Here is a 25,586-nt window from a genome sequence, read left to right on the forward strand (position 1 = left end):
TTTTTTTTGAGTAGCCTGAACGTGTTCTGGGGAAATAAGTTAGTTGACTGTTGAGATTTTTGTGTAGCCTGAAGGTGTTCTGAGGAAATAAGTTAGTTGATTATTGTGATTATGTGTCCACTGAAGATGTTCTGGGGAAATAAGTTAGTGATTGTTGTAATTTCTTTGGGTACCCTGAAGGTGTTCTGGGGAAATACGTTAATTGATTGTTGTGATTTTTGAGTCCCTGAAGGTGTTCTGGGAAATAAGTTAGTTGATTGTGTGACTTTTGTGTCCCCTGAAGGTGTTCTTGGGAAATAAGTTAGTTGATTGTGTGACTTTTTTGTCCCTGAAGGTGTTCTGGGGAAATACGTTAGTTGATTGTTGTGACTTTTGTGTCCCCTGAAGGTGTCTGGGGAAATAAGTTAGTTGATTGTGTGACTTTTTTTGTCCCCTGAAGGTGTTCTGGGGAAATACGTTAGTTGATTGTTGTGATTTTTGTGTCCCCTGAAGGTGTTCTGAGGAAATAACTTAGTTGATTGTTGTAATTTCTTTGGGTACCCTGAAGGTGTTCTGGGGAAATACGTTAATTGATTGTTGTGATTTTTGAGTCCCTGAAGGTGTTCTGGGGAAATAAGTTAGTTGATTGTGTGACTTTTGTGTCCCCTGAAGGTGTTCTGGGGAAATAAGTTAGTTGATTGTGTGACTTTTTTGTCCCCTGAAGGTGTTCTGGGGAAATACGTTAGTTGATTGTTGTGACTTTTGTGTCCCCTGAAGGTGTTCTGGGGAAATAAGTTAGTTGATTGTGTGACTTTTTTGTCCCTGAAGGTGTTCTGGGGAAATACGTTAGTTGATTGTTGTGATTTTGTGTCCCCTGAAGGTGTTCTGAGGAAATAACTTAGTTGATTGTTGTAATTTCTTTGTGTACCCTGAAGGTGTACTGGGGAAATAAGTTAGTTGACTGCTGAGATTTGTTTTGAGTAGCCTGAACGTGTTCTGGGGAAATAAGTTAGTTGACTGTTGAGATTTTTGTGTAGCCTGAAGGTGTTCTGAGGAAATAAGTTAGTTGATTATTGTGATTTTTGTGTAGCCTGAAGGTGTTCTGAGGAAATAAGGTAGTTGATTATGTGATTATTGTGTCCACTGAAGATGTTCTGGGGAAATAAGTTAGTTGATTGATGTAATTTCTTTGGGTACCCTGAAGGTGTTCTGGGGAAATCGTTAGTTGATTGTTGTGATTTTTGAGTCCCCTGAAGGTGTTCTGGGGAAATAAGTTAGTTGATTGTGTGACTTTTTTGTCCCCTGAAGGTGTTCTGGGAAATACGTTAGTTGAGTGTTTGGATTTTGTGTCCCCTGAAGGTGTTCTGGGGAAATAAGTTAGTTGATTGTGTGACTTTTTTGTCCCCTGAAGGTGTTCTGGGGAAATACGTTAGTTGATTGTTGTGATTTCTTTGGGTACCCTGAAGGTGTTCAGGGAAATAAGTTAGTGATTGTTGTGATTCTTTGGGTACCCTGAAGGTGTTCTGGGGAAATAAGTTAGTTGATTGTTTGTGATTTTTGTGTCCCCTGAAGGTGTTCTGAGGAAATAAGTTAGTTGATTGTTGGAATCTCTTTGGGTACCCTGAAGATGTTCTGGGGAAATAAGTAGTTGATTGTTGTGATTTTTGTGTCCCCTGAAAGTGTTCTGAGGAATAAGTTAGTTGATTGTGTAATTTCTTTGGGTACCCTGAAGGTTTTTTGGGGAAATAAGATAGTTGATTGTTGAGATTTTTTGTGAAGCCTGAAGGTGTTCTGGGGGAAATAAGTTAATGATTGTTGTTGATTTGTGTGTAGCCTGAAGGTGTTCTGGGGAAATACGTTAGTTGACTGTTGTATATTTTTGTGCAGCCTGAAGGTGTTCTGGGGAAATACGTTAGTTGATTGTTGTGAGTTTTGAGTCCCCTGAAGGTGTCTGGGGAAATAAGTTAGTTGATTGTTGTGATTTTTGTGTCCCCTGAAGGTGTTCTGAGGAAATAAGTAGTTGATTGTTGGAATTTCTTTGGGTACCTGAAGATGTTCTGGGGAAATAAGTAGTTGATTGTTGTGATTTTTGTGTCCCCTGAAGTGTTCTGAGGAAATAAGTTAGTTGATTGTTGTAAGTTCTTTGGTACCCTGAAGGTTTTCTGGGGAAATAAGATAGTTGATTGTTGAGATTTTTTTGTGAAGCCTGAAGGTGTTCTGGGGAATAAGTTAATTGATTGTTGTGACTTTTGTGTCCCCTGAAGGTGTTTCTGGGGAAATAAGTTAGTTGATTGTTGTGATTTTTGTGTAGCCTGAAGGTGTTCTGGGAAATACGTTAGTTGATTGTTGTAATTTTTGTGCAGCCTGAAGGTGTTCTGGGGAAATACGTTAGTTGATTGTTGTGATTTTTGTGTCCCCTGAAGGTGTTCTGAGGAAATAAGTTAGTTGATTGTTGCAATTTCTTTGGGTACCCTGAAGGTGTTCTGGGGAAATAAGTAGTTGATTGTTGTGATTTTTGTGTCCCTGAAGGTGGTTCTGAGGAAATAAGTTAGTTGATTTGTTGTGATTTCTTTGGGTACCCTGAAGGTGTTCTTGGGAAATAAGTTAGTTGATTGTTGTGAGTTTTGTGTCCCTGAAGGTGTTCTGAGGAAATAAGTTAGTTGATTGTTGTAATTTCTTTGGGTACCCTGAAGGTTTTCTGGGGAACTAAGATAGTTGATTGTTGAGATTTTTTGTGAAGCCTGAAGGTGTTCTGGGGAAATAAGTTATTGATTGTTGTGACTTTGTGTCCCCTGAAGGTGTTCTGGGGAAATACGTTAATTGATGTTGTGATTTATGACTCCCCTGAAGGTGTTCTGGGAAATAAGTTAGTTGATTGTGTGACTTTGTGTCCCCTGAGGTGTTCTGGGGAAATAAGTAGTTGATTGTTGTGATTTTTGTGTCCCCTGAAGGTGTCTGGGGAAATAAGTTAGTTGATTGATGTAATTTCTTTGGGTACCCTGAAGGGTTCTGGGGAAATACGTTAGTTGATTGTTGTGATTTTGTGTCCCCTGAAGGTGTTCTGGGGAAATAAGTTAGTTGATTGTTGTGATTTTTGTGTAGCCTGAAGGTGTTCTGGGGAAATACGTTAGTTGATTGCTGTGATTTTTGAGTCCCCTGAAGGTGTTCTGAGGAAATAAGTTAGTTGATTGTTGTAATTTCTTTGGGTACCCTGAAGGTGTTCAGGGAAATAAGTTAGTTGATTGTTGTGATTTCTTTGGGTACCCTGAAGGTGTTCTGGGGAAATAAGTTAGTTGATTGTTGTGATTTTTGTGTCCCTGAAGGTGTTCTGAGGAAATAAGTTAGTTGATTGTTGGAATTTCTTTGGGTACCCTGAAGGTGTTCTGGGGAAATAAGTTAGTTGATTGTGTGACTTTTGTGTCCCCTGAAGGTGTTCTGGGGAAATAAGTTAGTTGATTGTTGTGATTTTTGTGTCCCCTGAAGGTGTTCTGGGGAAATAAGTTAGTTGATTGTGTGACTTTTTGTGTCCCCTGAAGGTGTTCTGGGGAAATAAGTTAGTTGATTGTTGTGATTTTTGTGTCCCCCTGAAGGTGTTCTGGGGAAATAAGTTAGTTGATTGTTGGAATTTCTTTGGGTACCCTGAAGGTGTTCTGGGGAAATAAGTTAGTTGATTGGTGTGATTTATTTTTTCTTTTTTTTCTTTTTTTTGTAGCCAGAAGGTGTTCTGGGGAAATCAGTAAGTTGATTGTTGAGTTTTTTTTTGAGTAGCCTGAACGTGTTCTGGGGAAATAAGTTAGTTGATTGTTGAGATTTTTGTGTCCCCTGAAGGTGTTCTGAGGAAATAAGTTAGTTGATTGTTGTAATTTCTTTGGGTACCCTGAAGGTGTTCTGGGGAAATAAGTTAGTTGATTGGTGTGATTTATTTTTTCTTCTTTTTTTTGTAGCCTGAAGGTGTTCTGGGGAAATAAGTTAGTTGGTTGTTGAGATTTTTGGTGTAGCCTGAAGGTGTTCTGGGGAAATAGTTAGTTGATTGTTGTGATTTTTGTGTCCCCTGAAGGTGTTCTGGGGAAATAAGTTAGTTGATTGTTGTAATTTCTTTGGGTACCCTGAAGGTGTTCTGGGGAAATAAGTTAGTTGATTGTTGTGATTTCTTTGGGTACCCTGAAGGTGTTCTGGGGAAATAAGTTAGTTGATTGTTGTGATTTCTTTGGGTACCCTGAAGGTGTTCTGAGGAAATAAGTTAGTTGATTGTTATGATTTCTTTGGGTACCCTGAAGGTGTTCTGGGGAAATAAGTTAGTTGATTGTTGTGATTTCTTTGGGTACCCTGAAGGTGTTCTGGGAAAATAAGTTAGTTGATTGTTGTGACTTTTGTGTCCCCTGAAGGTGTTCTGGGGAAATAAGTTAGTTGATTGTTGTGACTTTTGTGTCCCCTGAAGGTGTTCTGGGGAAATAAGTTAGTTGATTGTGTGACTTTTGTGTCCCCTGAAGGTGTTCTGGGGAAATAAGTTAATTGATTGTTGTGACTTTTGTGTCCCCTGAAGGTGTTCTGGGGAAATAAGTTAGTTGATTGTTGTGATTTTTGTGTAGCCTGAAGGTGTTCTGGGGAAATACGTTAGTTGATTGCTGTGATTTTTGAGTCCCCTGAAGGTGTTCTGAGGAAATAAGTTAGTTGATTGTTGTAATTTCTTTGGGTACCCTGAAGGTGTTCAGGGAAATAAGTTAGTTGATTGTTGTGATTTCTTTGGGTACCTGAAGGTGTTCTGGGGAAATAAGTTAGTTGATTGTTGTGATTTTTGTGTCCCCTGAAGGTGTTCTGAGGAAATAAGTTAGTTGATTGTTGGAATTTCTTTGGGTACCCTGAAGGTGTTCTGGGGAAATAAGTAGTTGATTGTTGTGATTTTTGTGTCCCCTGAAGGTGTTCTGAGGAAATACGTTAGTTGATTGTTGTGATTTCTTTGGGTACCCTGAAGGTCTTCTTGGGAAATAAGTAAGTGGATTGTTGTGATTTCTTTGGGTACCCTGAAGGTGTTCTGAGGAAATAAGTTAGTTGATTGTTGTGAGTTTCGTGTCCCCTGAAGGTGTTCTGAGGAAATAAGTCAGTTGATTGTTGTAATTTCTTTGGGTACCCTGAAGGTTTTCTGGGGAAATAAGATAGTTGATTGTTGAGATTTTTTTGTGAAGCCTGAAGGTGTTGTGGGGAAATAAGTTAATTGATTGTTGTGACTTTTGTGTCCCCTGAAGGTGTTCTGGGGAAATACGTTAGTTGATTGTTGTGACTTTTTTTGTCCCCTGAAGGTGTTCTGGGGAAATAAGTTAGTTGATTGTGTGACTTTTGTGTCCCCTGAAGGTGTTCTGGGAAATACCTTAGTTGATTGTTGTAATTTTTGTGCAGCCTGAAGGTGTTCTGGGGAAATACGTTAGTTGATTGTTGTGATTTTGAGTCCCCTGAAGGTGTTCTGGGGAAATAAGTTAGTTGATTGTGTGACTTTTGTGTCCCCTGAAGGTGTTCTGGGGAAATAAGTTAGTTGATTGGTGTGATTTATTTTTTCTTTTTTTTTTTTTTTTTTGTAGCCTGAAGGTGTTCTGGGGAAATAAGTTAGTTGGTTGTTGAGATTTTTGTGTAGCCTGAAGGTGTTCTGGGGAAATAAGTTAGTTGATTGTTGTGATTTTTGTGTCCCCTGAAGGTGTTCTGAGGAAATAAGTTAGTTGATTGTTGTAATTTCTTTGGGTACCGTGAAGGTGTTCTGGGGAAATAAGTTAGTTGATTGGTGTGATTTATTTGTGTACCCTGAAGGTGTTCTGGGGAAATAAGTTAGTTGATTGTTGTGATTTCTTTGGGTACCCTGAAGGTGTTCTGGGGAAATAAGTTAGTTGATTGTTGTGATTTTTGTGTCCCCTGAAGGTGTTTTGAGGAAATAAGTTAGTTGATTGTTGGAATTTCTTTGGGTACCCTGAAGGTGTTCTGAGGAAATAAGTTAGTTGATTGTTGTAATTTCTTTGGGTACCCTGAAGGTGTTCTGAGGAAATAAGTTAGTTGATTGTTGTAATTTTTTTGTGAAGCCTGAAGGTGTTCTGGGGAAATAAGTTAGTTGATTGTTGTGACTTTGTGTCCCCTGAAGGTGTTCTGGGGAAATAAGTTAGTTGATTGTTGTGATTTTTGTGTCCCCTGAAGGTGTTCTGGGTAAATAAGTTAGTTGATTGTGTGACTTTTGTGTCCCCTGAAGGTGTTCTGGGGAAATAAGTTAGTTGATTGCGTGACTTTTGTGTCCCCTGAAGGTGTTCTGGGGAAATAAGTTAGTTGATTGTGTGACTTTTGTGTCCCCTGAAGGTGTTCTGGGGAAATAAGTTAGTTGATTGTGTGACTTTTGTGTCCCCTGAAGGTGTTCTGGGGAAATAAGTTAGTTGATTGTTGTGATTTTTGTGTCCCCTGAAGGTGTTCTGGGGAAATAAGTTAGTTGATTGTGTGACTTTTGTGTCCCCTGAAGGTGTTCTGAGGAAATAAGTTAGTTGATTGTTGTGATTTTTGTGTCCCCTGAAGGTGTTCTGAGGAAATAAGTTAGTTGATTGTTGGAATTTCTTTGGGTACCCTGAAGGTGTTCTGGGGAAATAAGTAGTTGATTGTTGTGATTTTTGTGTCCCCTGAAGGTGTTCTGAGGAAATACGTTAGTTGATTTTTGTGATTTCTTTGTGTCCCCTGAAGGTCTTCTTGGGAAATAAGTAAGTGGATTGTTGTGATTTCTTTGGGTACCCTGAAGGTGTTCAGGGAAATAAGTTAGTTGATTGTTGTGATTTCTTTGGGTACCCTGAAGGTGTTCTGGGAAATAAGTTAGTTGATTGTTGTGATTTTTGTGTCCCTGAAGGTGTTCTGAGGAAATAAGTTAGTTGATTGTTGGAATTTCTTTGGGTACCCTGAAGGTGTTCTGGGGAAATAAGTAGTTGATTGTTGTGATTTTTGTGTCCCCTGAAGGTGTTCTGAGGAAATACGTTAGTTGATTTTTGTGATTTCTTTGGGTACCCTGAAGGTCTTCTTGGGAAATAAGTAAGTGGATTGTTGTGATTTCTTTGGGTACCCTGAAGGTGTTCTGGGGAAATAAGTTAGTTGATTGTTGTGAGTTTCGTGTCCCCTGAAGGTGTTCTGAGGAAATAAGTCAGTTGATTGTTGTAATTTCTTTGGGTACCCTGAAGGTTTTCTGGGGAAATAAGATAGTTGATTGTTGAGATTTTTTGTGAAGCCTGAAGGTGTTGTGGGGAAATAAGTTAATTGATTGTTGTGACTTTTGTGTCCCCTGAAGGTGTTCTGGGGAAATACGTTAGTTGATTGTTGTAGTTTTTGTGCAGCCTGAAGGTGTTCTTGGGAAATAAGTTAGTTGATTGTTGTGATTTTTGAGTCCCCTGAAGGTGTTCTGGGGAAATAAGTTAGTTGATTGTGTGACTTTTGTGTCCCCTGAAGGTGTTCTGGGGAAATACGTTAGTTGATTGTTGTAATTTTGTGCAGCCTGAAGGTGTTCTGGGGAAATACGTTAGTTGATTGTTGTGATTTTTGAGTCCCCTGAAGGTGTTCTGGGGAAATAAGTTAGTTGATTGTGTGACTTTTGTGTCCCCTGAAGGTGTTCTGGGGAAATAAGTTAGTTGATTGTTGGAATTTCTTTGGGTACCCTGAAGGTGTTCTGGGGAAATAAGTTAGTTGATTGTTGAGATTTTTGTGTCCCCTGAAGGAGTTCTGAGGAAATACGTTAGTTGATTGGTGTGATTTATTTTTTCTTCTTTCTTTTTTTTTGTAGCCTGAAGGTGTTCTGGGGAAATAAGTTAGTTGGTTGTTGAGATTTTTGTGTAGCCTGAAGGTGTTCTGGGGAAATAAGTTAGTTGATTGTTGTGATTTTTGTGTCCCCTGAAGGTGTTCTCAGGAAATAAGATAGTTGACTGTTGTAATTTCTTTGGGTACCCTGAAGGTGTTCTGGGGAAATAAGTAAGTTGATTGTTGAGATTTTTTTTTGAGTAGCCTGAACGTGTTCTGGGGAAATAAGTTAGTTGATTGTTGAGATTTTTGTGTCCCCTGAAGGTGTTCTGGGGAAATAAGTTAGTTGATTGTTGTGATTTTTGAGTCCCCTGAAGGTGTTCTGGGGAAATAAGTTAGTTGATTGTGTGACTTTTGTGTCCCCTGAAGGTGTTCTGGGGAAATAAGTTAATTGATTGTTGTGACTTTTGTGTCCCCTGAAGGTGTTCTGGGGAAATAAGTTAGTTGATTGTTGTGATTTTGTGTAGCCTGAAGGTGTTCTGGGGAAATACGTTAGTTGATTGTTGTGATTTTTGTGTCCCCTGAAGGTGTTCTGAGGAAATAAGTTAGTTGATTGTTGTAATTTCTTTGGGTACCCTGAAGGTGTTCAGGGAAATAAGTTAGTTGATTGTTGTGATTTCTTTGGGTACCCTGAAGGTGTTCTGGGGAAATAAGTTAGTTGATTGTTGTGATTTTTGTGTCCCCTGAAGGTGTTCTGAGGAAATAAGTTAGTTGATTGTTGGAATTTCTTTGGGTACCCTGAAGGTGTTCTGGGGAAATAAGTAGTTGATTGTTGTGATCTTTGTGTCCCCTGAAGGTGTTCTGAGGAAATACGTTAGTTGATTTTTGTGATTTCTTTGTGTCCCCTGAAGGTCTTCTTGGGAAATAAGTAAGTGGATTGTTGTGATTTCTTTGGGTACCCTGAAGGTGTTCAGGGAAATAAGTTAGTTGATTGTTGTGATTTCTTTGGGTACCCTGAAGGTGTTCTGGGGAAATAAGTTAGTTGATTGTTGTGATTTCTTTGGGTACCCTGAAGGTGTTCTGGGGAAATAAGTTAGTTGATTGTTGTGATTTTTGTGTCCCCTGAAGGTGTTTTGAGGAAATAAGTTAGTTGATTGTTGGAATTTCTTTGGGTACCCTGAAGGTGTTCTGAGGAAATAAGTTAGTTGATTGTTGTAATTTCTTTGGGTACCCTGAAGGTGTTCTGAGGAAATAAGTTAGTTGATTGTTGTAATTTTTTTGTGAAGCCTGAAGGTGTTCTGGGGAAATAAGTTAGTTGATTGTTGTGACTTTTGTGTCCCTTGAAGGTGTTCTGGGGAAATAAGTTAGTTGATTGTTGTGACTTTTGTGTCCCCTGAAGGTGTTCTGGGGAAATAAGTTAGTTGATTGTTGTGATTTTTGTGTCCCCTGAAGGTGTTCTGGGGAAATAAGTTAGTTGATTGTTGTGATTTTTGTGTCCCCTGAAGGTGTTCTGAGGAAATAAGTTAGTTGATTGTTGTAATTTCTTTGGGTACCGTGAAGGTGTTCTGGGGAAATAAGTTAGTTGATTGGTGTGATTTATTTGTGTACCCTGAAGGTGTTCTGGGGAAATAAGTTAGTTGATTGTTGTGATTTCTTTGGGTACCCTGAAGGTGTTCTGGGGAAATAAGTTAGTTGATTGTTGTGATTTTTGTGTCCCCTGAAGGTGTTTTGAGGAAATAAGTTAGTTGATTGTTGGAATTTCTTTGGGTACCCTGAAGGTGTTCTGAGGAAATAAGTTAGTTGATTGTTGGAATTTTTTTGTGAAGCCTGAAGGTGTTCTGGGGAAATAAGTTAGTTGATTGTTGTGACTTTTGTGTCCCCTGAAGGTGTTCTGGGGAAATAAGTTAGTTGATTGTTGTGATTTTTGTGTCCCCTGAAGGTGTTCTGGGTAAATAAGTTAGTTGATTGTGTGACTTTTGTGTCCCCTGAAGGTGTTCTGGGGAAATAAGTTAGTTGATTGTGTGACTTTTGTGTCCCCTGAAGGTGTTCTGGGGAAATAAGTTAGTTGATTGTGTGACTTTTGTGTCCCCTGAAGGTGTTCTGGGGAAATAAGTTAGTTGATTGTGTGACTTTTGTGTCCCCTGAAGGTGTTCTGGGGAAATAAGTTAGTTGATTGTTGTGATTTTTGTGTCCCCTGAAGGTGTTCAGGGAAATAAGTTAGTTGATTGTTGTGATTTCTTTGGGTACCCTGAAGGTGTTCTGGGGAAATAAGTTAGTTGATTGTTGTGATTTTGTGTCCCCTGAAGGTGTTCTGAGGAAATAAGTTAGTTGATTGTTGGTATTTCTTTGGGTACCCTGAAGGTGTTCTGGGGAAATAAGTAGTTGATTGTTGTGATTTTTGTGTCCCCTGAAGGTGTTCTGAGGAAATACGTTAGTTGATTTTTGTGATTTCTTTGGGTACCCTGAAGGTCTTCTTGGGAAATAAGTAAGTGGATTGTTGTGATTTCTTTGGGTACCCTGAAGGTGTTCTGGGGAAATAAGTTAGTTGATTGTTGTGAGTTTCGTGTCCCCTGAAGGTGTTCTGAGGAAATAAGTCAGTTGATTGTTGTAATTTCTTTGGGTACCCTGAAGGTTTTCTGGGGAAATAAGATAGTTGATTGTTGAGATTTTTTTTGTGAAGCCTGAAGGTGTTGTGGGGAAATAAGTTAATTGATTGTTGTGACTTTTGTGTCCCCTGAAGGTGTTCTGGGGAAATACGTTAGTTGATTGTTGTAGTTTTTGTGCAGCCTGAAGGTGTTCTTGGGAAATAAGTTAGTTGATTGTTGTGATTTTTGAGTCCCCTGAAGGTGTTCTGGGGAAATAAGTTAGTTGATTGTGTGACTTTTGTGTCCCCTGAAGGTGTTCTGGGGAAATACGTTAGTTGATTGTTGTAATTTTTGTGCAGCCTGAAGGTGTTCTGGGGAAATACGTTAGTTGATTGTTGTGATTTTTGAGTCCCCTGAAGGTGTTCTGGGGAAATAAGTTAGTTGATTGTGTGACTTTTGTGTCCCCTGAAGGTGTTCTGGGGAAATAAGTTAGTTGATTGTTGGAATTTCTTTGGGTACCCTGAAGGTGTTCTGGGGAAATAAGTTAGTTGATTGTTGAGATTTTTGTGTCCCCTGAAGGAGTTCTGAGGAAATACGTTAGTTGATTGGTGTGATTTATTTTTTCTTCTTTCTTTTTTTTTGTAGCCTGAAGGTGTTCTGGGGAAATAAGTTAGTTGGTTGTTGAGATTTTTGTGTAGCCTGAAGGTGTTCTGGGGAAATAAGTTAGTTGATTGTTGTGATTTTTGTGTCCCCTGAAGGTGTTCTCAGGAAATAAGATAGTTGACTGTTGTAATTTCTTTGGGTACCCTGAAGGTGTTCTGGGGAAATAAGTAAGTTGATTGTTGAGATTTTTTTTGAGTAGCCTGAACGTGTTCTGGGGAAATAAGTTAGTTGATTGTTGTGATTTCTTTGGGTACCCTGAAGGTGTTCTGGGGAAATAAGTTAGTTGATTGTTGTGATTTTTGAGTCCCCTGAAGGTGTTCTGGGGAAATAAGTTAGTTGATTGTGTGACTTTTGTGTCCCCTGAAGGTGTTCTGGGGAAATAAGTTAATTGATTGTTGTGACTTTTGTGTCCCCTGAAGGTGTTCTGGGGAAATAAGTTAGTTGATTGTTGTGATTTTTGTGTAGCCTGAAGGTGTTCTGGGGAAATACGTTAGTTGATTGTTGTGATTTTTGTGTCCCCTGAAGGTGTTCTGAGGAAATAAGTTAGTTGATTGTTGTAATTTCTTTGGGTACCCTGAAGGTGTTCAGGGAAATAAGTTAGTTGATTGTTGTGATTTCTTTGGGTACCCTGAAGGTGTTCTGGGGAAATAAGTTAGTTGATTGTTGTGATTTTTGTGTCCCCTGAAGGTGTTCTGAGGAAATAAGTTAGTTGATTGTTGGAATTTCTTTGGGTACCCTGAAGGTGTTCTGGGGAAATAAGTAGTTGATTGTTGTGATCTTTGTGTCCCCTGAAGGTGTTCTGAGGAAATACGTTAGTTGATTTTTGTGATTTCTTTGTGTCCCCTGAAGGTGTTCTTGGGAAATAAGTAAGTGGATTGTTGTGATTTCTTTGGGTACCCTGAAGGTGTTCAGGGAAATAAGTTAGTTGATTGTTGTGATTTCTTTGGGTACCCTGAAGGTGTTCTGGGGAAATAAGTTAGTTGATTGTTGTGATTTCTTTGGGTACCCTGAAGGTGTTCTGGGGAAACAAGTTAGTTGATTGTTGTGATTTTTGTGTCCCCTGAAGGTGTTCTGAGGAAATACGTTAGTTGATTTTTGTGATTTCTTTGGGTACCCTGAAGGTCTTCTTGGGAAATAAGTAAGTGGATTGTTGTGATTTCTTTGGGTACCCTGAAGGTGTTCTGGGGAAATAAGTTAGTTGATTGTTGTGAGTTTCGTGTCCCCTGAAGGTGTTCTGAGGAAATAAGTCAGTTGATTGTTGTAATTTCTTTGGGTACCCTGAAGGTTTTCTGGGGAAATAAGATAGTTGATTGTTGAGATTTTTTTGTGAAGCCTGAAGGTGTTGTGGGGAAATAAGTTAATTGATTGTTGTGACTTTTGTGTCCCCTGAAGGTGTTCTGGGGAAATACGTTAGTTGATTGTTGTAGTTTTTGTGCAGCCTGAAGGTGTTCTTGGGAAATAAGTTAGTTGATTGTTGTGATTTTTGAGTCCCCTGAAGGTGTTCTGGGGAAATAAGTTAGTTGATTGTGTGACTTTTGTGTCCCCTGAAGGTGTTCTGGGGAAATACGTTAGTTGATTGTTGTAATTTTTGTGCAGCCTGAAGGTGTTCTGGGGAAATACGTTAGTTGATTGTTGTGATTTTTGAGTCCCCTGAAGGTGTTCTGGGGAAATACGTTAGTTGATTGTTGTGATTTTTGAGTCCCTGAAGGTGTTCTGGGGAAATAAGTTAGTTGATTGTGTGACTTTTGTGTCCCCTGAAGGTGTTCTGGGGAAATAAGTTAGTTGATTGGTGTGATTTATTTTTCTTTTTCTTTTTTTTTTTTGTAGCCTGAAGGTGTTCTGGGGAAATAGGTTAGTTGGTTGTTGAGATTTTTGTGTAGCCTGAAGGTGTTCTGGGGAATAAGTTCGGGGATTAAGGACCTTGCCCAAGGGCCCTTAGTGATTTTCCGGTCAGGCTGGGATTTTGAACAAAGGATCCTCTGGTCTCAAGCCCAACGCTTAACCACTCGACCATCACCTCCCTGGGGAAATAAGTTAGTTGATTGTTGTCATTTTTGCTCCAGTCCTTTATGCATTAATGAGTCCACTGTACCGCTGTTCTGAACATGGTGATGACCAGACATGACCTTCATATCGGCTGTTCCGGATCTGTATGGAACAGCTACGCCTGACCGCCGCCTGTCACTGAAAAATTAAAGACCAGTACTGAATTTAACCTTTTGCTGTAAAATGTTTTAAAAAGTGGGCTCACAGCAGCCTGTAGATTATGTTCCTTATAACGACCTCTTTCAATCTCTACAGTCGCCGGTCAGAACACACCAGTCCAAGGAGGCAGTACTCATTGAATGATCTTTTGACACCACCACAGTGCTGCTATTGTCTCATTTTAGTACCATGTTTGACACAGTCGTATATTATTGGACAGGCTTGAGAGTTATGACATTACCGGACATGCTCCCTCATGGCTGACATCTTATGTATCTCGTCGTTCTCATCCTGTCATATTATTTCAGATCTTGTTCTAGTAAAATATGGAGTACTGCAGGGGTCCATATTAGACTCTCTCCTATCTTCTCACCATATAGCACCTCTCGGACAGATATTGCGAAGCTCTAAAATTGCTTTTCATTGCGATGCTGATGACACTCCGTTTTACATGCCAATGAATGCAGATAGTCTTGCCCACACTGGGAATTTAGAGGATTCTTTGGTTTCATTAAAAAAAAAAAACTCAATGTGTAGCAATTTACCCAGCTTCTCAGGAGGCCACAAAGGACCTGATCAACTGTAATGAACACTTTGCGAAAATCAACATAGGCTGCAAAGAAGCACTGCTAGTATTTGAGCAGAGTTAGGTTTCAGTCGATGGTTGTCTTCTCGAGTGTGAAATAAAAATGTTCTGGTTGCTAAACTGTAATTAAGTGGTAATAAATTATGTTGAGAATGATCTTGCAAGTACGCTTCCTGGCACAAAGTGTAATAACCCTGTTATTACTGTTAAATGGCATCACCTTTTTATTTGTAAGACAGTAACAAAGATTGTTTGCAATGCCATGTCCACCTGCCTGGAGGAGCTCCACTCTGATGATGTAGATCCCTGCAGCTTTCCCTGCCTTCAGCTGTTTCACCTACTAGGTGATCTCACCAACATTTGGTGGTTTACAGCTGACTGGAGAATCAGCCAAGAACCCAGGCATCAGAGATGCCCAACATGCCAGCGTGAGGATCAGCCTTATAACACTGGCACAGAATCTTGGTCACTGAGAAGATGGTCATATGCCAGACTTTAATCCAAGTCCATTTTGGTGTTATTGTGATTATCTCTCATAAACGGTATTTCAAGTCACTACTTAAATCAGTGTTGCTTCATCCAAAAACCACTTCCAAAACTGGTCAAGACTCAAACAAGCCATCAGGCAGCGCAGAGGAAGAAAACAAAATGGTTGACATGAAGTGTCAAGGAGGTGCTGTCAAATCCTGTTCAAAAAACAGTCAAAAAAGGTACAGAGTGTGGAATAGCAGTCATTATCAAAGACAAATGATGTGGACAGACTGAGCAGCAATGCTGAAACACAGCCTGGTCTAAGGACACTCCTGCGTATGTGTTGCTTGTATCCAATGGGACAGTTGCAGTGTGTTTTAGGCTTAATATTCAGTCACACTTCAGACACACTGTGTGAGGGGGTCTGGTCCAGCTCCAATATGCAGAAGTAGAAGAAGCTGTAAGATGACACTCAAGTCTTTCTGTTCTCACAAATCTGCTTCTCCAGGCTTGCTGTGGCTCCGCCCACTTTACCCGCCTGGTGCCATGTCATTACTATAGCAACCAAGGTGGGTAAGACTGAAAATAAGGACTGCCACATGGACACACATAGCGGACGTTCTTGCTACATATAATCACCTGCTGAATATAATGTGGACAGTAATCAGTGAGATCGGACTGGAATCAGACATGCAATGAATCTGATTTGAACTGGCGGCTGCACAGAGCCCAAGTATCAAAAGATTTCCTGTGATGCATTCACTGTCATTCAGTAATTCCAAACCATGAAGTTGATGGAGCATCTTATCAGAAATATTTTTTGAAATAAGAGCTCTGTTACAATAATTACTCTATCAGAGCTCTGCATTTGTCATAGATGGGAGAACCCGTGCACACTGCACAGCTCCTGCTCATCTTTCAGTGCATGGATGCACGTGCACTATAAGGTATGTGAGCAGCATTTTGTCTGAAATACATTTCCCCATTGAGCTGGCGGTTCTGCATTACACAAAGAAGTCAAGAGCACATCGTATCATCAAGCAGTGAGTTTGGACAGCGGTCTGCGTGGTATCTGCAGTATTACTAAACCACAGTACCAACAGTCATGAGAACGCGACATCGAGAAGCTCTGCTGGCTAAGAGAATGACTGTGTACACGTGCAAGAGAAAGTCACCTCTATTCCAGCTAGACTTCCAGAGAAGGGTCTGTCCAGCAGACGTGGTTTGTAGGTGAGGACAGTGGTGCCTTTCAGAATCACAGCGTTGGTGTCCAGACAGGACGAGTCCTCCACAACCACAAACTCTGTACCTGGAGAGAAAGAAGAAGAAAAGTACAATTATGAAAAACACAGCTGGATTATCGTATATAATTCTAGATTACATACACACACACACACACACACAAATATATGAGTTAACTAAAAAAGGTTTACACAAAAGTCTAATTTCCATCTTTATAAAATTAAACCTTATTCCAGCCTCAGAGAGCTTCTACTAAAGTACTTTAATTCAAACATACTGTAACTGTGCAGCTCATCATACCAGTGTTTGACAGTATGCGTGTGCATGTGTGTTTGTTGGTGTTGGGGGTGTCAATGTTAGCTGGCAAATTGTATCTGAAGGGAAATTCAGTCCGAGCGTGGCCCCGGTGTTGACGGCTGAAGAAGGCCTCAGGATGCCCATGTTTGACCTGGCTGGTGCCAGGTGACATCGAGGCCTCGTGGCACGGCACCAGCACATGCTCCCAGACTTAATCTGATAATTATTTGGTTCATTGCATATTTATACATGTGGCGGATGGCTTTGTCTCGAAGCCTTCATAAACCTCATTGCCATTGTGCAGAGAAGAGGCACTGGAATGTCATTTACACAAACACAACATCAGAGACCACATGACAACATAGCAGCACACGAATACAGAATCTCCATGCCAAAAACATTTCATGAGTTAAACTTAAATCTCTGTATGTGACTGGCTAATTAATTCCTGGAGTTGTTAGCAGGTCTATGGAGCACAGCCATTCCAATCCAGCTTTATTTATCAAGCAGTTTAAAAAAACAGCAGTTTCACAAAGTGCTGTATAACAGCTAAACAGAACAATAAATACAAAGACATGACATGAAACAACTGCACAAGAACATACCTCAATCAATCCAAGTTAAAAGCCAAGGAATAAAAATGCATTTTTTAAAAACAGGCAACGTGGGGGGCAACCTAACATGCAGGGGGAGCTCATTCCAAAGTCTGAGAGCTACAACAGAAAAAGCTTCTGTGGCTTTGTTCACTCAAAAACTGAAGAGCTGACATTTGCCCTTTGGTATGCTTATGTATTTTAGGTCAAGGATGAATGCAAAAATGGAAAGTTGACAGAAACATTTTTGGAGAAATGAGCAATTTTAGCAAACCAGTATACTATGCACATTGTACTGCAATGCACCATGGGAGCTTGGGGTTTTGAGACTGGCTATGAGGGCATGGCATGGGAATACTGTGGTGGGGTCAACTGATGCTTGTCCATATCCATGTACATCCTACATGTTTGGCTGTATATTGGTTTGACTGGAGCAGAGGATCATTGTCACTTCATTGTCTTCAACCACTTTTCCAGGTTCAGGTTGCAGGGGCAACAGCTCCAGCAAGGGACCCCAGACTTCCCTTTCCCGGGCCACACTGACCACCTCTGATTGGGGGATTCCAAGGTATTCCCAGGCCAGTGTGGAGATATAATCTCTCCACCTAGTCCTGGGTCTTCCCCGGGGTCTCCTCCCAGATGGACGTGCCTGGAACACCTCCCTTGGGAGGCGCCCAGGAGGCATCCTTACCAGATGCCCAAACCACCTCAGCTGGCTCTTTTCAACACGAAGGAGCAGCGGCTCTACTCCAAGCTCCCCACGGATGACCGAACTTCTCACCCTATCTCTAAGAGAGACACCAGCCACCCTCCTGAGGAAGCCCATTTTGGCCACTTGTACCTGTGACCTAGTTCTAGGTGAGAGCAGGAACGAAGACCAGTAGATTGAGAGCTTTGCCTTTTGGCTCAGCTCCCTTTTCGTCACAACAGTGCAGTAGAGCGAATGCAATATCGCCCCTGCTGGGCCGATTCTCCGGCCAATCTCGCGACCCATCGTCCCCTCACTTGTGAACAAGACCCCGCAGTACTTGAACTCCTTCACTTGGGGCAAGGTCGCATTCCCTACACAGAGTAGGCAATCCATCGGTTTCCTGCTGAGAACCATGGCCTCAGATTTAGAGGTGCTGAGCCTCATCCCAGCCACTTCAGACTTGGCTATGAACTGATCCAGTGAGTGTTTGGAGGTCACAGGCTGATGACGCCAACAGGACCACATCATCTGCAAAAAGCAGTGATGAGACCCTGAGCTCACCAAACTGGAAGCCCTCCTCCCCCCTGACTATGCCTCGATATCCTGTCCATGAATATCACAAACAGGATTGGTGACAAGGCGCAGCCCTGGCGGAGGCCAACCTCCACCAGAAACGAGTCCGACTTACTGCCGAGCACCTGAACACAGCTCTCACTTTGCGAGTACAGAGACTGGATGGCCCTGAGAAAGGACCCCCTCACTCCATACTCCTGCAGCACCTCCCACAGTATATCACTGTCGGAAATTTAATTATCCGGTCAAATCGACCTGAACTGTTGACATACTTAAATCATATCAAAGGAGGGAGCTGTTAATAAATACCTTAGAAATATTATTGATTCCAAATGCTCGAATGCATGGTAATATTTTTACATTCCTGCTATGGTTTCGTCAAGGCAGATTTTCCAGGAGCAATGATGGTCAGCAAGTTTGCAAATCTTATTTATCTGCACCGAAAGTACATCTCGTAAAAGGTAGCATCTTCAATTTCTCTTATCATCATGTGAAAAGATATGACAGCAGGCACTGGTTTTCTAACCCAAGGCTCTGTTTGTACATCTTTTAAGTTTGACCCAGTTTGCCACACAGCTTAAACATAACATGACATTTTTGATCACATAAGCACACACATGAGAGGACCACTTCTTTATCATGAATGATGTCAACGGATGTCTACAAAAACCTTATTGTAAACTGTGTTGGGGGCTTTTTTTCGAATGGAGATCCTACAAGTTCTGTTGGTGAGAGAACCAGGTTTGATCAACTTCACATGAAATAAATAAACTGTAACTTTTGTAATAACAGAGTGTCTTTGATCCAGGACAGACCCAAAGAACCAGGGTAACCAAATTTAAACCTGGTGTAAGTTTTATCCCCAAGTACACCAAACCTGAAGGGAGCCAGCTGAACTGCCAATTCTGTCTAATCCTTGGTGGACACAGTCTAGACAGTTGCATTACCTGTCATTTACACCAATTTATTTTGTAGGCTGAGATAAAAGAAAAAGTATCAATTAAATACAGTATTTGAGGAACCGCTGTTTCTGGATTTGAGGTCAGTAACAAAATATCATCCGCTTACAGAAATAGTCTGTGTTCTATCTTTCCAGCTAAAGTACCACTAATAATTGAATTATTCCTAATGGCAGCCACTATGGGTTCCAATGCCAATGCAAAAAGTAGAGGACTCAGGGGACAGCCCTGTCTTGTACTCCCATGTAGGGGGAAACAAGAGCACGTTACTATTTGTCAACACTGAGGCCTTGGGGCTGCAGCTGTGAATAAATACCTTAGAAATACGTATGTCATGTAATATTATTGATTTCAAATGCTCTAAACTCACGTTAATACACTGTTACATTTATGCTGGGGATAAGGTGATGATGGTCACCAAGTTTGCAGATCAATATGTTCTTGTTGAAAATCATATCTGTACAGTGACACACTGGGTTCTTGTTAAAATCCTTTTTGTCTCCATCGAAAGGACATCTTGTAAAAGCTAGCATCATTCATTATCTTGTTATCATGTGAAAAGACATAACAGCAGCCAGTGGTTCCACCAACACAAGGCCCAATTTTTATGTCTTTTAAGTTTGACCCAGTTAGCCACAAGGCCTAAGCATGATATGACATTTTTTGACACGTAAGCACACACATGGGAGGACCACTTCTTTATCATGAATGATGTCAATGGATGTCTATAAAAACCTTACAGCAAACTCGGGATTTTTCTCCATCCGAGAAAAATCCCGATTGAACTTTGTCCGTAACAGAACCAGGTCTGATCAACTTCACATGAAATCTAATAAATTGTCCTTTTTGTAATAACAGTCTCTTTGATTTAGGACAGACCCAAAAAAAACGAGACCTTAACACATTATAGATGTCTAACCAAATTTATGAAGGAGGGGTCTAATCCAAATCTCTGTAGTATTCTAAACAAGTCCACTAAACAAGTAACTCCACTCTGTCAAAAGTTTTCTCTGCATCTAAAGAGAAAGCAACTATGGTTTCAGGGCAGTTTCTCACTTGCCAAATTAAATGTAGTAGCCTATGTACATTGTCTGCCGAAAACCTACTTTTAATAAACTCTAATCAAGCTGGGTAGATGCACCTCCAGCGTCGTAGTTAATATCTTGGCCAGCATTTTGGCATCTACATTTATAAGAGACACTGGACGATAACTTCCATACTGCTGTGGATTTTTGCCTCTCTTATGTATCAGGGTTATTACCGTAGATTGCATACTCTTTGGTATATTACCCCTCTTAATTGCTTCTCAGAATACTGTCACTAGGCTCGGTGCTAGTAGGTCCGCAAAATTTTTATAGAAATCTGTTGGCAGCCCATCATTTCCAGCTTTCCCAGAGCTCAATTTCCTTATAGCTTGTTGAACCTCTTCCAAAGTAATATCTCCACCAATCTCCTTTTGCTTTTCCCCACAACGGGGTTGGGAGATCCACTTGGGACAAGAACTTATCCATTTCCTCTTGTTCTACCCCACCCTGTGATGTATGTAATTTTTTTTGTCTTTTATTAAGATTTTTTTTCTTTGTAATACATGCAAACAAAGATGAAACACACAACAACCGGAGGACATCACACTTCAATCATTTCCATTCCAAAAGAAAAACAAAAATAGTTATATAGATGTGTTAAAATAATTGATAAACGGTTGCCACATAAAATAAAATGTTTCAGTTTTATCTTTCAACAAATATTTTATTTTTCTAATCGTAGCTGTCCCATATCAGAGCCGAGTGGGAAGGGGGTGTTTTTTGTTTCCAGTGCAATAAGATCAGTCTCTGTACCATCACAGCACCAAAACTAATCATATTATCCTGAGTTTTGGAGACCTGCTCTGTCACTGGTCTCACGCCAAATAGAGCCCAGAACGGGTCTGGTTTAAGTTGTTTTTTTTCAGGATTTTTGAAAGGGTGTGAAATAAACCATTCCAGTATGTTGTGATATGGGGGCAGTTCCAAAACATGTGTGCCAGTGAGGCTGGTTGCTGTGCACATCTGTCACCAGAGGGATCCACTCTAGGAAACATCTTTGATAATCTCTGTTTGGACAAATGTAGTCTGTGTAAAATCTTGAATTGTAACAGTCCATGTCTAGTGCAACCAGAAATAGTATGGACGTATCTCTGAGCTTTTGGAGGAATGGAGGAAATGAGTGATTCTCAAAATTACATTTTGGAACTGGAGTAGAAGAATAAAGTAGTGCTTTTATGGAGGATGGATAACAGCACTCATTTTCCATTTTGCTCCATTCACTCTCGTGAATAAAAGCCCAGAATGACACTGAGCGGATATTACATGACCAATAATAACATCTGAAACATGGTAATCCCATTCCACCTTGACAAGTTGGTCTTTGAAAGAATTTTTTTTTTTTTAATTCTTGGGGTTTTTCTGTTCCATATAAGATGTGACATGAGGGAATCTAATTTATCAAAAATGTTTTTGTTATACATACAGGAATGCATAGAAATAAGAAAAGGAATTTTGGTCAAATATTCATTCTTATGGTGTTTATTTGGCCCGCGAATGAAATTGGCAAATTCATCCGTGTTTATATTATTTTTGTTTTTCTTTTTTTTCATACAAACTTTGAAAAGTTGTGTTTGAAGAGGCTATTATATTTTTGAGTAATATTTATCCCCAAATATTTAAACTGAGTTGAGATTGAGAAAGGAAAATTATTCAGTATATGTATACTTAGAAGAGCTTTAGAGGTTTTTGTAAACAGTATACTTTTTGATAGATTTAGTTTGTATCTTGAAATTCCCTCAAAATCTCCATTGTCAATGGGACCAACTGGGCAGGGTTTGAGATATATAGTAACAGATCATCTGCATAGTGAAATTTTGTGTTCAGTTTTTCCTCTTTTTATGCTGGGATATTCCTCTGTAACTCGTAAAATAAGTGCTAGGGGCTTGATGGCCAGTGCAAATAGCAGTGGGGAAAGTGAACTGCCCTGCCTAGTTGAGTGGCTGAAGGGGAAATAACGTGAATAGACATTACTGGTTTGTACTGAGGCTTGAGGTTTAGCGTATAATAATTTTACCAGCAATATAAATTTAGGTCCGAATCCGCACTTTGACAAGCTTGAAAAGGCTTTTTCTGCATCTAGGGAGAGTAAAATTTCAGGGTGGAGATTCTCTTTGTTTCAGGTATAAATTCTATTCAGTAGTCTTCTAATATTGAAAAATAACTGTCTATTTTTAATAAAAGCAGTTTGGTCTTGGAAGATTATTGTTGGTAAGATAAAAAGACGTGTAGCTATGATTTTTCCAAATATTTTGTTGTCTACATTTAGTAGGCTCACGGGTCTGTAAGATGCAGGGCCGAGGGGGGTTATATCTTTTTCTGAATAAGAAAAATATTTGCCTGATAGAATGCTGGAGCTAAAAAGCCTCTATGCAAAACTTCACTGAAAACTTCAATCAGTACAGATAAGAGTTGTTCTTTAATGGTTCTGTAAAATTCTGAAGTATAACCATCTGGGCCAGGGGCTTTAGCAGTTTGCAGGCTGTTTATAGCTTGTTCTATTTATTGTTTGGTTATGGGTTGTTCTAATTGTTCCTTATTTTATGAGGTAATTTTTGGAGTGGTAATTTTATCTAAAAAAAAATATCTATAAGGGCCGGATTCATTTTAGACTCTGAAGTATAGAGCTTCTCATAAAAATGTGTGAAGGTGTCATTTATCTCCTTGAAGTCTTTCTCTTTTTGCTCTGTATGCACCACTCTGCATTTAATCATTAGTGATTGATCTCTGCTCCCCTCCACAGCATGTCTTTTTCCTGATTCTCTCCCTCAGCCCCAACCAGTCCCAGCAGAAGACTGCCCCTCCCTGAGCCTGGTTCTGCTGGAGGTTTCTTCCTGTTAAAAGGGAGTTTTTCCTTCCCATTGTTGCCAAGTGCTTGCTCACAGGGGGTCGTTTTGACCGTTGGGGTTTTTCTGTAATTATTGTATGGCTTTTGCCTTACAATATAAAGCGCCTTGGGGCAACTGTTTGTTGTAATTTGGCGCTATATAAATAAAATTGATTTGATTTGATTTTGATTTACTGAGTCTAGCACCAAGTTAGAAATCTCCCCCAACTATCAGCTGATGGAATCCATGTCCAGCATTTGTGATAATAATGGATGTCACATCGAAGTCGATGAAGACTACTGGTGGAGGCTGTCACGGGTATGGGCTGTGAGGCCAGCAGCTGATCCACACGACCTTGAGCAGGCGGGCACATCTATAAGAGGTGTCAGCAGAGTCAGGAGCTTTTCGCCAAAGACGGGCCTGGTGGATGTTATAAGCCCTCTTTTCCTCAAAGGTGAAAATTCCCTTCTGAATGGAGGCTTTCCAGAGTAGGAGGTTTTATGCTAGCAGTTCGAGCTCACAAGCAGCAATGCCACACTTCCTGAGAGAGTCCTTTGTAGTGCTTCCTGGGTCTTCCAACTCGGCGCTCACTGCAGGCAAGCTCGCCATAGAATAATTGCTTAGGAGTTCTATGATTGTTCATACGGATGAGGTGACCTGTCCATTGGAGTTGTTTCTTTGGGAAGTTGCTGGATGTGGTGGTGGTATGTTGTCCAGCACTCTCCTCCGTAGAGAAGGGTACTTAAGACAATGGTGTGATACACAGCAGGTGTTGGTGAAGGGCTGTTTGGAGTTGTTCACAATTATGTGTTTAGCTGGGTAGTACAGGCTGTAGGATATTCCGGCATTGCGTAGTTTCCCCTTGACATCTTGACATCCCCTTGAATCTTCTCCCTGTCAGTGGATGATCAGATGGACGATCGGGGCTCTTGGGTGCTCTCCTGCTTGTGGTTTGGGGGCGAGACCCGGTGAGCTTGGTCTATCAGGATTGGTGTTTGAAAGTTTTCTTCTCCAAGCACTTCTGAAAGAAATTCTGCAATGCAGAGGGCGGGTTTCCTGCTTCTGTATCTTCGCTGACTGCCACCACCTGAAGATTTTGCCTCCGGCTTCTGTTTTCCAGATCCATGTATTTTTCCTGTAATTTACTGTAATCTTTCTGTAAAGCTTCATGTGCTTTTTCCATGGCTGTTATTTTGTCTGAAGCATCACAGAGAGATCTCTCCATTTCTTTCTGTGTGTCTGCTGTTTCCATGTGAGTTCTGTGCAGTTTTTCCATTTTCTGAGAGACTTTGTTTTGGAGCATATTAATGCCTGCTTTAGCCTCCTCGCGTAGCGATGAAACGTCTCTCCGTATTACCTGACGCATCATCACTATATCCACTTTAATATTGTTCTTTAAATCTTCACGGTACAGACGTAGTTCACTTCGAAGTATTCCCATGGAAAGAGGTGATTCTTCCTCCATCGTTGCATTGTCAACTCCTTGTATTTTTGTTTGCATATTGCTTGTATTTTTGTTTTTGTTAGCATGAGCCAGCTAATCGTTTTTATTAGCTGTAGCCTCATTAGCTGTGTCAGTGCTAACCGGCGTAGACAGAATCTGTAGAGTTCTTTGAGTTAATTTCCGGGTGCTTTTTATGGTCACATTGGCCAAAAACATTGTTTTTGTGAGAACAGCTGATATAAAGTTATGTCTGTTTACCCAGGACGATAAATTTCTTGGAGTCTGGCGGAGCTGCCTAACTTCGGGGCTCACTCCATGCGACCGGAAACAGAAGTCGTCAAGTATTCATTAATTTCTCCCCTGCATGTCATGAATGTCCCATTCTCATTCTCCACAGAGATTATTAAAGTGGGAATAAACTGCTGTTTTACTCTTTGGGCTAGAAATCTTCCTGCCGCTTCTCCTTGCTCATAGTACTTCTGTCTACATTAAAACAATGAAAATTCAGCCCCTCTCTGCAGTATGGAATTTAGTTCAAATTTCAATTTGTTCAACTGGGAAAAAAACTACTGGATCTAGTTGGACACATGCATTTTTTCCAGATCCTTAATTTCCTTCTCCAATTCAAATAATTGGATAGCAGCTTGTTTTTCAAATAAGAACTGTCTTGTATTAAGCGACCCCTCAAGCAGGATTTAAATGCATCCCATTCGAGTCTGGGATTGGAAGCTGATCCTTTGTTAAATTCTCAGTACTCGGGATGTCCGGTTACGTCAAAGCGAGGTAGGGTGCGAAGCATCAGAGCTTCTGAAAGCCTAACACAGAACTCCTCCTAAAACTCAAAAAGTACAAAGTTTTGGGAATAAATTAGTTGCCATGAGTGGGAATGTCAAACAAAAGCATGTAGAAGGCGGAAATAATCTGTCTAAAAACTCGGAGGGTGAAGCCGACGGTGAGTTAGCTTCTGAACTAGAGGAAAACACCGAACATGATAGCATGGACATTAGCTCGTGTCTGAAGAACATCACAGAGGTGATACGAAGCCTGAAATCTGACATGAAGGGAGATTCCAGTGCATCTGATGAAGCTCTAAGGAGAGACATAAATGAAAAGTTGGAAAGCTTAAAGAAGAGATGAACCACAGGCTCACTTCACTCACCGTCGAGCAGCAGCTCCAGGGTGCGAAAGTGAGCGACATGGAATCACGGGTGGAGAAGCTGGAAAACTGGGCTCAGGAGGCAAAGGACTTGTTGATTCCTTTATTGAAACAGCAAAAAACTCTACAAGACAAGCTCACGGATTTGGAGCCCAGGTCACGGAGGAATAACATCTGTATTTACGGAGTTATCGAAGGGGAAGTGGTTGAGTCTGTTATAAAGTTTGTGTAAAACATGCTTCAATGCAAGCTTAATTTACCAAAGGACACAGCTCTGCAAATTCAACATGCACACTGATCGCTGGCACAGAGACCCGCCGTCAGACACCAACCAAGACCAATTATTGTGAGTTTTCTGGAATATGTCACTAAGGACAGGGTCCTGACAGAGTTGCGGAAGAAGAAAATACAACAGGGAAACAAAATGCTGTCATTTGACCACAATTACGTGATGGAGACTGTCCAAATGAGAAAAGAATACAACGCTGCTGAAAG

At 40.6% G+C, this 25,586-nt stretch overlaps 1 protein-coding gene and 1 long non-coding RNA gene across 2 annotated transcripts in view; one reads left to right on the forward strand and one right to left on the reverse strand.

The window, feature by feature from the left end:
• vps13d (vacuolar protein sorting 13 homolog D) overlaps window positions 1–25,586 on the reverse strand; it is a 535,261-nt gene that overhangs the window by 282,425 nt on the left and 227,250 nt on the right. Inside the window, 1 exon segment of the mRNA XM_034171656.1 lies at window positions 15,402–15,535. Coding sequence (XP_034027547.1) covers window positions 15,402–15,535 — 134 coding nt within the window.
• LOC117511764 overlaps window positions 1–25,586 on the forward strand; it is a 71,392-nt gene that overhangs the window by 12,063 nt on the left and 33,743 nt on the right. The window lies entirely within an intron of this gene.

Source organism: Thalassophryne amazonica, chromosome 6, assembly GCF_902500255.1.
Source record: "Thalassophryne amazonica chromosome 6, fThaAma1.1, whole genome shotgun sequence".
NCBI classification, from domain to species: Eukaryota; Metazoa; Chordata; class Actinopteri; order Batrachoidiformes; family Batrachoididae; genus Thalassophryne; species Thalassophryne amazonica.